Source organism: Sturnira hondurensis, unplaced genomic scaffold, assembly GCF_014824575.4.
Source record: "Sturnira hondurensis isolate 20B ecotype Veracruz unplaced genomic scaffold, ASM1482457v3 Scaffold0011291, whole genome shotgun sequence".
In the NCBI taxonomy this organism is placed as follows: Eukaryota; Metazoa; Chordata; class Mammalia; order Chiroptera; family Phyllostomidae; genus Sturnira; species Sturnira hondurensis.
The window spans coordinates 4,976,320-4,989,159 of record NW_028083922.1 but is presented as its reverse complement, the minus strand read 5'-3'; the positions used below and the strand labels follow the sequence as shown (position 1 = coordinate 4,989,159).

Below are 12,840 nucleotides of genomic sequence, written 5' to 3'. Positions count from 1 at the left end.
GCCTTTCAAATACCAAAGTTCTGGGTCAGAATAAAGCATAATTCAACTACAAAATAAGGAAAAAATGTTTGATTAACACAGGATAACATGGGGTTAACACAGGATATATTTTATTTTAATGTTACACAAGGACTTATAATTACCTTCTTGAAGTTACTCTTGTCTTTAGAACTGATTCATGTACCATAACATTACTAAAATACAATAAAAACTTATGTAATCTTGGTGATGATACCAAAAGCAGAAAATAAAAAAGGAAAAGATTGATAGATGCGGTTACATAAAAACTTTAAATCCGTGACTTTCGAAATCAAAGTAAAATACTATAAATATATAATAGTTAAAAGGCTGACAATAAACTAGATGAAGAGGAATAAGAGGTACAAACTTCCAGTTATAAAATATGGCCCTGACTGGTGTGGCTCAGTGGGTTAAGTGCTGGTTTGCAAACCAAAGGGTCACCAGTTCAATTCCCAGTCAGGGCACATGCCTGGGTTGTAGGCCAGGTCCCCAGTGGGAGGAGTGCGTGCAAGAGGCAACCACACATTAATGTTTCTCTCCCTCTCTTTGTCCCTTCCTTCCCCTCTCCAAAATAAGTAAATAAAATCTTTAAAAAAAATAGAACATGTCACTAAAAAATATTTTAAAAATAAAATAAAATGTGCAAGCCACAGAGATATAGTGTACAGCTCAGGGAATATAGTCAATAAAAAACAAAAAGTAATAATTTGGACAAAGACTTGTAATATATAATATAAAGAGTTAATAATAGCATATAAAGAACACTTACAAATTAATAGGAAAAAAGCTCCCAAATATCCCAAAGGCAAATAGGCAAAGTACATAAACAGCTACTTCACAAAAGAAATACAAATAGACAAAAATTATATTTTCTTCTTTTTTTTAAAAGGCCAAGCTTGTTAGTAATCAGGGAAATATGAACTAAAAAATACCAGTTTGCTCCCTTTGATTGCATCCCCCTACACTGCCATTGGGAGTGTAAATTAACCTTTCTGGAGGATAATCAAGAATATGTATCAAAATCCAGAAAGGGCCATGAACAAAGCTTATTTTAAATCCATCCCTTACTTTCAATATATGTTCCAAAAGCTCTCTGTAATTACACAATTTTCTCCTTAATGCTTTGAACCATTTTCTATTAATGCTGTATTTGTTTTGGTCATACAACTATTTTATTATGATAATTAGTAAATAATGGTAACATTTAGGAAGGTGTAACAAGTTTCTCAGTGAGCCATGGTTTTCTAATATCTCTTTCAGAAAAATTTCAGGGGGAAGGAATGCCTTATACTTCAAATATAATAGAAACAACACAGAGGTACTAAAAAATGAAGTTACATGAAAAGACTTACAAACAAAACTCATGCGATACATATAAGATAGTCTTGTCTTTTCTAGAATGCAGTAAGATAATAAATAAAACCACAAGTATTAAAGTATTTAATTATGTGAATGATAATATAATTAATAATTCAATAAACTCAGAATGACTGCCTAATGTTTAAATATGAAAAGAGACATGCAGAGAAAGAGATAGGATAAATCTGAAAATACAACTTACCCTCTTAATAGATTCATTCTCCAAGGAGTGTGTATTATATTTAGAATTTGGTGCAGAAGCCATACTGGAAACTGTATCGAGAAAGACAACATTCAGTATCAACTGAATTGTACAGACTTTCAAACATATGCAACACCTGATATTTAGAAACTGCAGTTGAAAACCAATACTACTACACTTTACAGGCCCTATTTCCATAGCAGTCTCCAATGGGAATGACACACACAAAGAACTAAGCATAGTGCAGGGTACTATGGAAGAACAGGAAAGGGCAGCTAGCTGAGTATGCATGGCAGAGGAGCTTAGCAGAAAATAAGACACATATCCCTAAATTTTTTAGTCTTAGCATTCAAATTGTCATCTAAAAGAACCTAATATGCCCGGACTGGTGTGGCTCAGTGGATGGAGCACAGGTTGCGAACCAGTGGGTTGTAGGTTTGATTCCTAGTCAGGGCACATGCCTGGGTTGTGGGCCAGGTCCCTCGTAGGGGGCGCACGAGAGCAACTACACACTGATGTTTCTCTCCCTCTTTCTCTCCCACTTCCCCTCTAAAACTAAATAATATAAAAAATCTAAAAACAACCCTTAATCGTCAGTAATTGTGTAACAAGCCTCAAATTTCCACACCTATTAATTTTTTTAAAGATTAGAGGTAGCAGAGCAATAAAAAGGGTAGACAATTGGACTCACTGTATTTTCCCCTTTAAGAATTCCATTTTCTCCAAATTAAGGCAATTTAAAGTGGCACAGATTTGATGGAAATCAAATTAGTAAGATTTGATTTAATCAGTATTTTGTAAGGAAAGAATATACTTCATTTAAATAATGCATATTCATCACAATTCAGACATAAATGAAAGCATCACATTCAAAACATTAACAATATCATTTTAACACAAGATTTATACTTGGGAAGATTACGGCAACAACAGAAAACTAAGCAATGCTTCAATTATTTTATTTATCAAAGTTAATGACAGAGATACATATGAAGTCACAGGGAGGTACACAGCATCCAACTCGACAAGGTGATTGCTGGTGTTTGTGGGATCTTTTTTCCAGGGTCATTTAAATGAGTATTCACTTGTTAAACAAATCCTGCATGGAGAATATTACCACACACCGTAGTATAAAACCTAGGGATTTGATAGCTTTGCAGTGTTAGTCACAGCCCTTAAGTAAGGCCCAAGACAGATGACAAGATGCAGGGGCAACCACCAAGATGAAGAAGCCAGGTGAGGACAATCTTATATATAAGATAAGGACTGCCAGACTCCCCCATCCCCACTGCCGAAATTCAGCTCTCCAAGAGCAAGGCTGGGGGTCCACCTGGGTCATGGCTGTATCCCACCGCACAGTTGTCACTCATGACTATTTGGTGAATGAATGATTATGTGTAAAATACACAGTATTTTGAAACATCATCTGGGGTTTAGATGGTATATTGGTTCACCAAATCCCAGGGAACTACTACTGAGGTTTAAAAATTAACAACCAGGGCAAAATACAATACTTCTTTATAAAACAGGACACTAAACTTCAAAAGCTTGAAACTACTAAGATATGGCCCAACCTAAAATTAAGAGATAACTTTTTAAAAAGATTAATGAATAATAACTCTAAAATGAATTAAATTCAGACAAAATAGCCTTGAAAAACCTCTCTAACCTTAAGTTCAAATCCTAGCAAAATAACACATTATTCTGAAACAACAGCATGAATAAGACAAGATAGAGCAAGCCAGATATTTTTGCCCTAAAATTATTCTGTTAACTAAACAAGATTATATATTTGGGTGATTTTATTCAGTAATAGATATAAAATTACTTTTTAGTAATCAGATAGTATAATATTTAAAACATTTTGTTACAGGGTGCAGCCAAGAGGGGGGCCTCAAAAAGGGATTTGGAATGGGGTCCAGAACTCAAGGTGTCCAGGAAATATTAAGATGTCCTCAACCCTTTCCCCCCACAGGTGTGAGTTGGGGGAAGGGACAAATGGAGCAGGGCCATTGAGAGCTGTTTTGTATAGCAAAGGCTTTGCAGCTAACCTTTAGCGTGGTCATTTCACATATCTATAACCTTTAACTGGCTGCACAGATATGTTAAACAGTTTTGGCCATTCTCTGAGCCAGGGGGATGGAAAGGGACTCCCCTCTCAAAGACATAACTGGGAGGCAGGTCTCCCACGTTACAGCACCTGCGTGAGAGCTTGGAGGTGATTGGCTCCATGACATGGGGCCACACCTAGCCAGACTCATGATGGCAGTACAGTAAACTTGGAATAATACAGAAATGCTGGCAGATGTATCAGATTGTAGGAAGAGTTGGGGGTACAGAGGAAGATTGGCGTGGGGATTTAAACCCAGACACAGCAGCCATTGATAGAGAGCCACGTGATTTCGGCAGAGTGCAGATCTCCTCAGCCACGTAAGAAGAAAAAGAAAACCACGAGGCTTTGCCAGAGTGAGGACCCCCTCTTGGCTCTGGTGGAAGAAAAGGGAACCACGTGGTTTGGCTAGAATGCAGACTCCTGAAGCTTTGGTAGAAGAGGCCCATGTAGGTTGGGGTGCTCCCTTTGGCCACGTGGCCTACAAAGCAGGAGAGACTTTGCCTGGAAAATGGGTACAAAGAACTCTTGCCAATAGACCATGAAAAGGTGCCACATGGCTTTGGATTAATTAGAGATCCTGCCTGGACGGTGACACAGTGGACGGTGGCAGGAACCCGGACTTTTACTTCATCCTGAGTTACCGTACCCTGAATTAGGGCAGGGGGAGAAGGAAGCAATGTGTGCATCTGTGGATATCCTAAAGGGCTTTGATATTTTAATGAGGACATCAGGTCACTACTTTAAGTCTGTGTAGCTTTAAATAAACCTTTCCTTTCCTTTTCACAAATCTCTGGCATTGAGAGATGTCTTTCCAAGAGGGCTGTGGACATAACGAACCTTGGCCCCTGCTTGTTCTGTAACAGTGTCAAGTGTTTGGCATCCCTGGGTGGGCCAAATATTGTCCTCCCTTGGACCTCTGTTCTGTAACAATTTGAACAAGTCAGTGTTTTCAAACAAAAGTTAAATTATTACTTCAAGTCAACAGAAGAAATTTAAAATGTTAGGTTATACAGTCAATTCAGTCTTCACTTTCCTGTTCCTGTTTATAAACCATAAAAGATAAATCTTCCTGTTTTTTTCAATCCTCATTTAAAATTTTCAATTTTAATTGAAAGCGAGAAAAGTCCTCACTTTCACCTTTTTTAACTACCTTATTGAGACATAACTCACATATTATATAACTCACTATTTTCGAGTGTACAACTTAATTTAATGGCTTTCAGTATATCCACGGGATTGTGCTAGGATAACCACAATCACTTCAGAATGTTTTCATCACCCTAAAAGAGAAATCCAGTACCAGTGTTAGCCACTCATCACTCCCCATTCTCCCAGATGCTCAGCTACCACAAATTTGCTATCTCTATAAATTTGCCCATTCTGGACACTTTATATAAATGAACTCATACAATATGCAGTCCTTATGTCTAAAGCCCTCATTTTTAGAGTTACACTGGAAACTGCTATTAAAAGTTAGATTAAGTACAAATCTGAGAGATCCAAAGGCCCAGGTAACAAGAGTCAATTTCATGATGAGGTTTGCTATAAAAGGTCATCAGTGAACCTCATTTTGCTGAATGGTTCCAATTATTCCTGAAATGTATAGAAGCTGGAACAATATGATACTGGAGGGCACAGGTGTTGGAGGGCACAGATGTTGGAACTGACTCGATTCAAATTCCAACTCTGCAACTCACTAACTGACCTTAGGCAGGTTATTCAATTTCTCTGGCCTCCACTTGCTATTCTATTTTATTGCAGCATAGTTGTGAACCAGATGAATGAAGTAATATGCATGCAGGGCTTAGAACAGTGCCTGGTATATTTGTTAATGAATTATAATTTTTTCAATTATGAAAGGATAATTATTGAATGCTGACAGAATAACCAATTCTACTAGTTAGTCCTGATCCTATAAATACTAGGAAGAAAGTTCAATACTACCAGGATAGTGCATGGCTGGTGGTGACCAAGTTATAAGGCTTCTCTTAAAACATAAAAATAGCCCTGGCTGGTGTAGCTCAGTGGATTGAGCTCGGGCCTGCAAACCAAAGGATTGCGGTTTTGTTCCCAGTCAGAGCACATGCCTGGGTTGCAGGCCAGTTCCCAGCAGGGGACCCACGAGAGGCAATCATACATTGATATTTCTCTCCTTCTCTCCTTCCCTTCCCCTCTAAAGATAAATAAATAAAATCTGTAAAAAAAACATGAAAATAATATCTCATTAGGACCAGGGAAAGCAGTGCAGTGCTGTGGAAAATGAACTAGATGGGTAAGCACAGGCCCTAGTCTACTATAAACGTATCAAACATGGAGAGTTCATCCATATCTTCATCTATAAAATGTCTATCCTGGTCTAAATGCAGTGCAATAATAATTGGAAACTATAGCAAAGCTCACAGAAGTTAGCTAACATTTTGGTTACAGAGTATTTTGGCCCAAGCCTCTAACACTCAAGTTTTAATCCTTCCTGTTTAAAAAACAAACAAAAATTGAATTGGGGTACTTTAGCTTTAAAGTGAAAATTGAAACTTAATTCCCTATATACATATATATGCTAATTACAAGAGTCTAACCAAAGGTAGACTTCTCTGATTTTTGATCCTGAACAACTTTTGTGATAATTTAAGCCCAATCCTCCCTATTACGGAGCAGATGACCAGAGGGGTGTCCAACCTGCTGCCTGCAGACCACAGGCAGCCCAGAATGGCTATGAATATGGCCCAACAGAAAATCATAAATTTACTTAAAATCTTTTTCTTTTTTTGCTCATCAGTTTTTGTTAGTGTTTGTGTATTTAACGTGTGACTTAAGACAACTCTTCTTCTTCCAGTGTGGCCCAAAGATGTCAAAAGTTTGGACACCCCTGGGGTGTATGTGTGTGTGACAAAGCCCAACTATGAGTGAGTAGCAGGGCTAACTTTAGCCTAGACCTCTTGACCAACACAACAATGTCCTCTCCACACAGAGAAAAGTACTTCAAAATGGTCTCTATTTGGGGGGCTGGATGTGACTCGTTCCAAGTTCAGCAGAGAAAGAGTTGCAGAATAAGAGATATAGTTAAGAAAACTCAACTCATCTAGGCAAGAAATCTTTTGGGCCCCTAATCCCTTTCAAATAAAGGTAGCATTATTTAATAAGTAAAAATTTTAACTCACAATGTGGCCTTCTTAAAATTGTGTCTCTTCTTAAAATTCAAGACAACTAACCTTAATGGCATATCCCCTTCTCTGCCCCCAACCAGTTCCCCACCCTCCTAACTTCCCCCCTCCCTCTGTGTCTGTCTTCTCTCTGCCCTTCTCTATCTCCTCTTCCTGCCACCTACCACCTTTCAGATATCTATTGTTAATGTCTACCTCCACCCACCAGAATACAAGCCCCCACCAGATGGGGATTCTGGCATGCATTATTTCCGGTTTCATTTACAACACCTATAACAGTCACTAGCTGGCACCCAGTAGTACTCAACAGGTATTTGTTAAATGAATTAATGAACTGGGAAATAAAAACTGGCCAAAGAATTTAACTGTTGTTTACTTGATGTTTCATTTAAGCCAGAAATTCAAACTTTAAAAAAAAATTGTAGAACAGTGGAATACAGCTGGGAAGAGTTTGGTGGTGATGGACCCTGACCCAGATAGTTCCCCGCTTTGGTTGGAGAGTTGGGATGTGTGAGGCCAGGTGCTTGTCTGGAGGGGCAGGCTTGAACTAGAGGAATTTTTTCAAAAAAAAAAAAAAAAAACGAGGCAAGCAGTGGCTTTTTAGGGAATTCTCCCGCAGCCTCCGCCACCACCTCCCCCAACTTTCGCCCCCCAGCAGCCTCCGACATGGGCCTGTCTCTGCTTCCAGGACCGCTGCTGTGACCCTACCCTATCCTCAGCCTCAGTGGCCCCAGTGGTGTGCCGCCAACCCATCCGCCGCCCCCCTCCTGCCCACTGTGGCTGCTGAAGCAGCGGAAGGTGGTGAGGGCCTGACACCACTGCCAGGTGACTGCTCCTGCTGCAGCAGCAGAGGCCCCTGGCTCACCCCCACAGCCCTAGAAATGGTAGTACCCGACCCCACAGCCCAGTGGCTGCAATCCTGCCACAGCTTCGGAGGCCCTGCAGCACCAGGGACAGCGTGCGCCTGGCCCCACTGCCCAGAGGAACCACGGACCAAACCCCACCACACCTGCACACCTGCTGCAGTAGCAGAGGCACACACCTGCTCTACTACTGCCGCTTTCACAGCAGTGCCCTGGCACAATGGGTTGACTGATGCTAAGAGAAAGGCAAAGACATCCCCTTGCAGAAGAAAGCAGCAGGGCTCAAGGGGTCAGCAATACCCAGAAAGACTGAACTCAGTGGGCGAACCGAAGAACCTTGAAGAGACTCTAAGAGTCCCTAGCATCTAGGACAGCAAAGAGCAAGAAGGTGGTATGAGTTGCCCCTAATTGGTGCACCTCAAGGACAGCACTACTGATGGACTGAAAGCAAAGTGCAGGAGCAGAAGGGCACTGAGGGCTGGCAATGAACTGAGCAACTGGGCTTGAGCTGGGCAACTGCAAAGAGTGTGGCTCAGACCTGGCCCCATCTCAGAAAAACCACAGGAAGGGAGAAAAGCAAAACCAATCCCCACCCCCCCACCCCCACCAGCCTGCTGCAGCCAGGAATACCAACAGAACTGGCTTGGCTGGTTTAAAGCCAGCAGTAGGCTATTCTCTTCTTTTTCTCTTCTTCCTTCCTTTCTTTTTTTTTTTAATTCCAAGTGAGACAATAAAACCGGGAGTTGTGAAAGGACCAGAGTTAGACACAAAGAGGGGTCATCCCAACAACTGAGACAGTGAGACACATTTCACTTTGCTACTCCAGAGAACTTGCAAGTAATTGTGTATTTGTATTATAATTTTTTCATCTTTCATTTTTTCTTTTTTTAAAGATTTTATTTATTTATCTTTAGAGGAGAATGGAAGGAGAGAATGAGAGAAGTATCAATGTATGGTTGCTTCTCGTGTGCCCTGTTGGCAACTGGCCTGCAACCCAGGCATGTGCCCTGACTGGGAATCGAACCTCAATCATGTGGTTCACAGGCCCGCGCTCAATCCACTGAGCTATACCAGCCAGGGCTTCATCTTTCATTTTATTTGTATTTTTTATTTCTCTACTTTCTGTTTAGTCTGCTTCCCTTGGTTTGTTAAATTGCATAGTTTGACTGGTTTTCCTTGTTCTCTCTTTCATAGTGTATTTTTAATTTTCCTTCTTTTGCTTGTTTCAATAGCACACCACTCTAGGTCATGTACCTCCTATTCTTGTTATTCAGATAACATAGATTCTGTCATATGATTGTTGCTCCATTACTATTGTAAATAATTGCTGTTCCATCCTATTGTAAATACTACACAGAACCCCTCCTGGATCTTAGCTTACTTCACTGTTTCTGGAACTTTATTATTGTTGTGGTTAACTCTATTCTCTCACACACTACACCTATTTTCTATCTTTTCTTCTCACTTTATCTCATAATCTGACCTTCCATAAGCTCACTGCTTTCTACATCCAACTCACAATCCTACTGCTCCTAACTAGAGTCTCATCTTTTTTCCACCCTTTCTAAAAAGTGGCTAGTTGGATAAAATATCACAGTTAACACAATACATATCCAAAGAATCTCCCATCTCTTCTCTACATCTTGGTACTTTAAAAACCATAGAATAAACTCCCACTGTCTTCATCCATTTTGCCTTCCCTCTCCATCTGATCACAAAAAAAGAGAAGGTGAGAGTTGGGAACACCAGGGTAACTGCTAGAAGAGGAAACCCACCAACAAAGGAACCACCAACAGATAATGAAAAAGGAGAAAGAGGGAGTGGAAGCCACACTACCCTCCACCCAGGAACAATCTGGAAATACAACTAAAGGGTGGAGAAATTGACAAGAACAAACAACTGAATAAGAGTGAGCGAAAAGCCTCAAAACATTGTATTGATAGAAGAACCAGCTACAACACAACCTGTTCCCACCTGCACAACAGAACACAAGATGTGGCAGACGGAGACTCTCAATTAACCAGCTGGAAGGAAGAATGCACCAAAGAAACACCCAACAACAATCAAAACCCAAAGAAATCCAGAGAGCCAAATAAATGTCAGCTCAAGATCAGCAAGCTCAGGAGATTGAGGAGACTACAGCACTGAATCTCACAGGTCTCTACCATAGAAGTTCACACCACAAACCCAGGGAGTGAGAACAGATTAATTAAAGAAGCAGAGGCTACCAAGAAGAGACTCACAAACAATAGGAAGACAAAGACTATCCCCAAATAAAAGGAAAGGAGGAAGTCTCAGAAGGAATGCTAAAGAAAATAAAAGGCAAGTCAACTATCAGATACTGAGTTCAAAGCAATGGTTATAAGGAAGTGCAATGAGCTCACAGACAGTTACCAAAAACTACAGGGAAACTACAACGAACTCACTGCAAACGATATCAACATGAAAAAGGAAACAGAAATTATCACCAAGGAGGAAGAGGAAGTGAACAGTAAAATTTCTGAATTGAAGAACACAGTAGAAGGAATCAAAACAGACTAGACAAAGCAGAAGATCAAGTGAGCGAGCTAGAGGACAAGATAGAAAAAAAAAAACACCCAGAAAGAGCAAGGAAACTAGAGGAACAACAAACAAAGCCCACAGCAAGGAAAAGGAAGGAAATAATAAAGAGCAGAGCAGAATTAAAAGACATAAAGATTTTTAAGCACCCAGAAATAGAAGAGAAACTCAGAAAGAACAAAGAGGGGTTAAGGGAAATGCAGGACAAAATGAAACATAATAATATCCATATATTAGGGATACCATAAGGAGAAGAAGAAAAGCAAGCAATAAAAAACATGTACGAAAAAATAATGATGGAAAACTTACCTAATTTGATGAGAGAAAAAGTCACACAAAACCAGGAAACATGGAGAGTCCCAATCAAAAGGAACCCAAGGAGGCCCACTGCAAGACAATTTTTAATTAAAATGGCAAAATTCCAGACATCTGGCCAAGATGGAGGCATAGGCAGACACACTGAGCCTCCTCACACCAAAAGAATGACAACAACAACTTAAAAGCAAAAAACTATCAGAACTGATATAAAATCAAACTCTATGGAAGTCCAACAACCAAGGAGTTAAAGAAGACAGATTCGCCCTGACTGGTAGGAGGGGTGGAGACGGGCAGCCAGGGCAAAGAGGGCTCGTGACAAAGCAGCAACTGGCAGACCCAGCAAAGAGCAGATTGTGGAGCGTGGAACAGCACACAAGGTGGCTGGCAGACAGGGCAGTCCCACATTCACATGCAGATAAACCAGGTAAAACTGGGTAGTGGGACAGACCCCACAACCAAAGGCCCCAGTGTGGGAAAATAAAGCCTCAAATCGCTAATTGAAAACAACTGTGAGTGCTGAGGTGCCAGAAGAAACTCCCAGCCTCACAGGAGAGTTTGTTGGAGAGACACACATGATCCTAGAATGTCCACAAAACCACCTACATGGGAATCAGCACCAGAAGGGCCAAATTTGCCTGTGGAAAGTTGGGGCAGTGACTGAAATCCAGCAGACAACGGAGCAAGTGCCATTGTTCCCTCTCAGACCACTGCCCCACACACAGCATCACAATAAAGCCACATGGGTTAATCCGCCCTGGTGAACACCGAAGGCTCTGCCCCTCACTATGTAACAGGTCTGTCAAGACAAAAAAAAAAAGGCCCAAATGAAAGAACAGATCAAAGCTCCAGAAAAAAATACAACTATGTGACAAAGAGGTAGCCAACCTATCAGATGCACAGTTCAAAATACTGGTGATCAGGATGCTCACAGAACTGGTTGATTTTACTCACAAATTAGATGAAAAAATGAAGGCTACGCTAAGTGAAATGAAGCAAAATGCACAGGGAGCCAATAGTGATGGAAACAAAACTGGGACTCAAATCAATGGAGTGGACCAGAAGGAAGAAAGAAACAACCACAGAAAACAATGAAGAAACAAGAATTCAAAAAATGAGGAGAGGCTTAAGAGCCTCCAGGACATCTTTACAGGTACCAACATCTGAATTATAGGGGTACCAGAAGGGGAAGAGGAAGACCAACAAGTGCTAAACATATTTGAACAAATAATAAAGGAGAACTTCCCCAATCTGGCAAAGGAAACAGACTTCCAGGAAGTCCAGGAAGCTCAGAGAGTCCCAAAAAGGTGGACCCAAAGAGGAACACACGAAGGCACATCATAATTACATTAGCCAAGACTAAAATGAAGGACAGAATTCTAGAAGCAGCAAGAGATAAGGGGACAGTCACCCACAAAGGAGTGCCCATCAGACTGTCAGCTGATTTCTCAAAAGAGGCCGTACAGGCAAAAAGGGGCTGGAAAGAAGTATTCCAAGTCATGAAAAGCAAGGACCTATATCCAAGATTGCTTTATCCAGCAAAGCTTTCATTTAGAATGGAAGGGGAGACGAAGCACTTTTTAGATAAGATCAAGTTCAAGGAGTTCATCATCACCCATATCTTATATGAAATATTAAAGGGACTTATCTAAGAAAAATAAGATACAAGAACATATACAGTAAAATGACAGCAAACACGCATTATTAACAAACATACCTAACAAAAAAAAAACAGAAACAAAGCAAACAACTACAACAGGAACAGAACTACAGAAATGGAGATCACATGCAGGGTCATCAACAGAGGAGTGGAAGGAGGAGAGGGGAAAAAGGTACAGAGAATAAATAGCATGTATGGTAGGCAGAAAATAGAAGGGGGATGGTTAGAATAGTATGTGAAATGTAGAAGCCAAAAAACTTATATGTACAACCCACGAACATGAATTAGAGGGGGGAATGTGGGTGGGAAGGGGTATGCAGGGTGTGTGCAGGGTGGAGGGGAGTGAAGGGAAGAGTATGGGACAATTGTAATAGCATAATCAATAAAAGATATTTTTTAAAAATTTGCACAACATAAAGATAGCCATTTTAAAATGAAAAAAATTAAAATGGCAACATTCCAAGACAAGGAGAGAATCTTGAAGGCAGCAGGTTAGAAAAAAGAAGTAACACACAAAGGTGCCCCGATAAGGATAGCAGCTGATTTCTCGATGGAAACGCTCAAAACCAGAAGGGAATCGCAAGGAA

The 12,840-nt window shown here is 40.5% G+C and overlaps 1 protein-coding gene across 1 annotated transcript in view; it reads right to left on the bottom strand.

Moving 5' to 3' along the window:
• MTM1 (myotubularin 1) overlaps positions 1-12,840 on the bottom strand; it is a 132,974-nt gene that overhangs the window by 98,286 nt on the left and 21,848 nt on the right. Inside the window, exon 2 of the mRNA XM_037059767.1 lies at positions 1,526-1,653. Within this exon, the coding sequence (XP_036915662.1) occupies positions 1,526-1,645 (120 nt within the window). The 5' untranslated portion in view covers positions 1,646-1,653. The remainder of the gene's footprint in view (positions 1-1,525; positions 1,654-12,840) is intronic.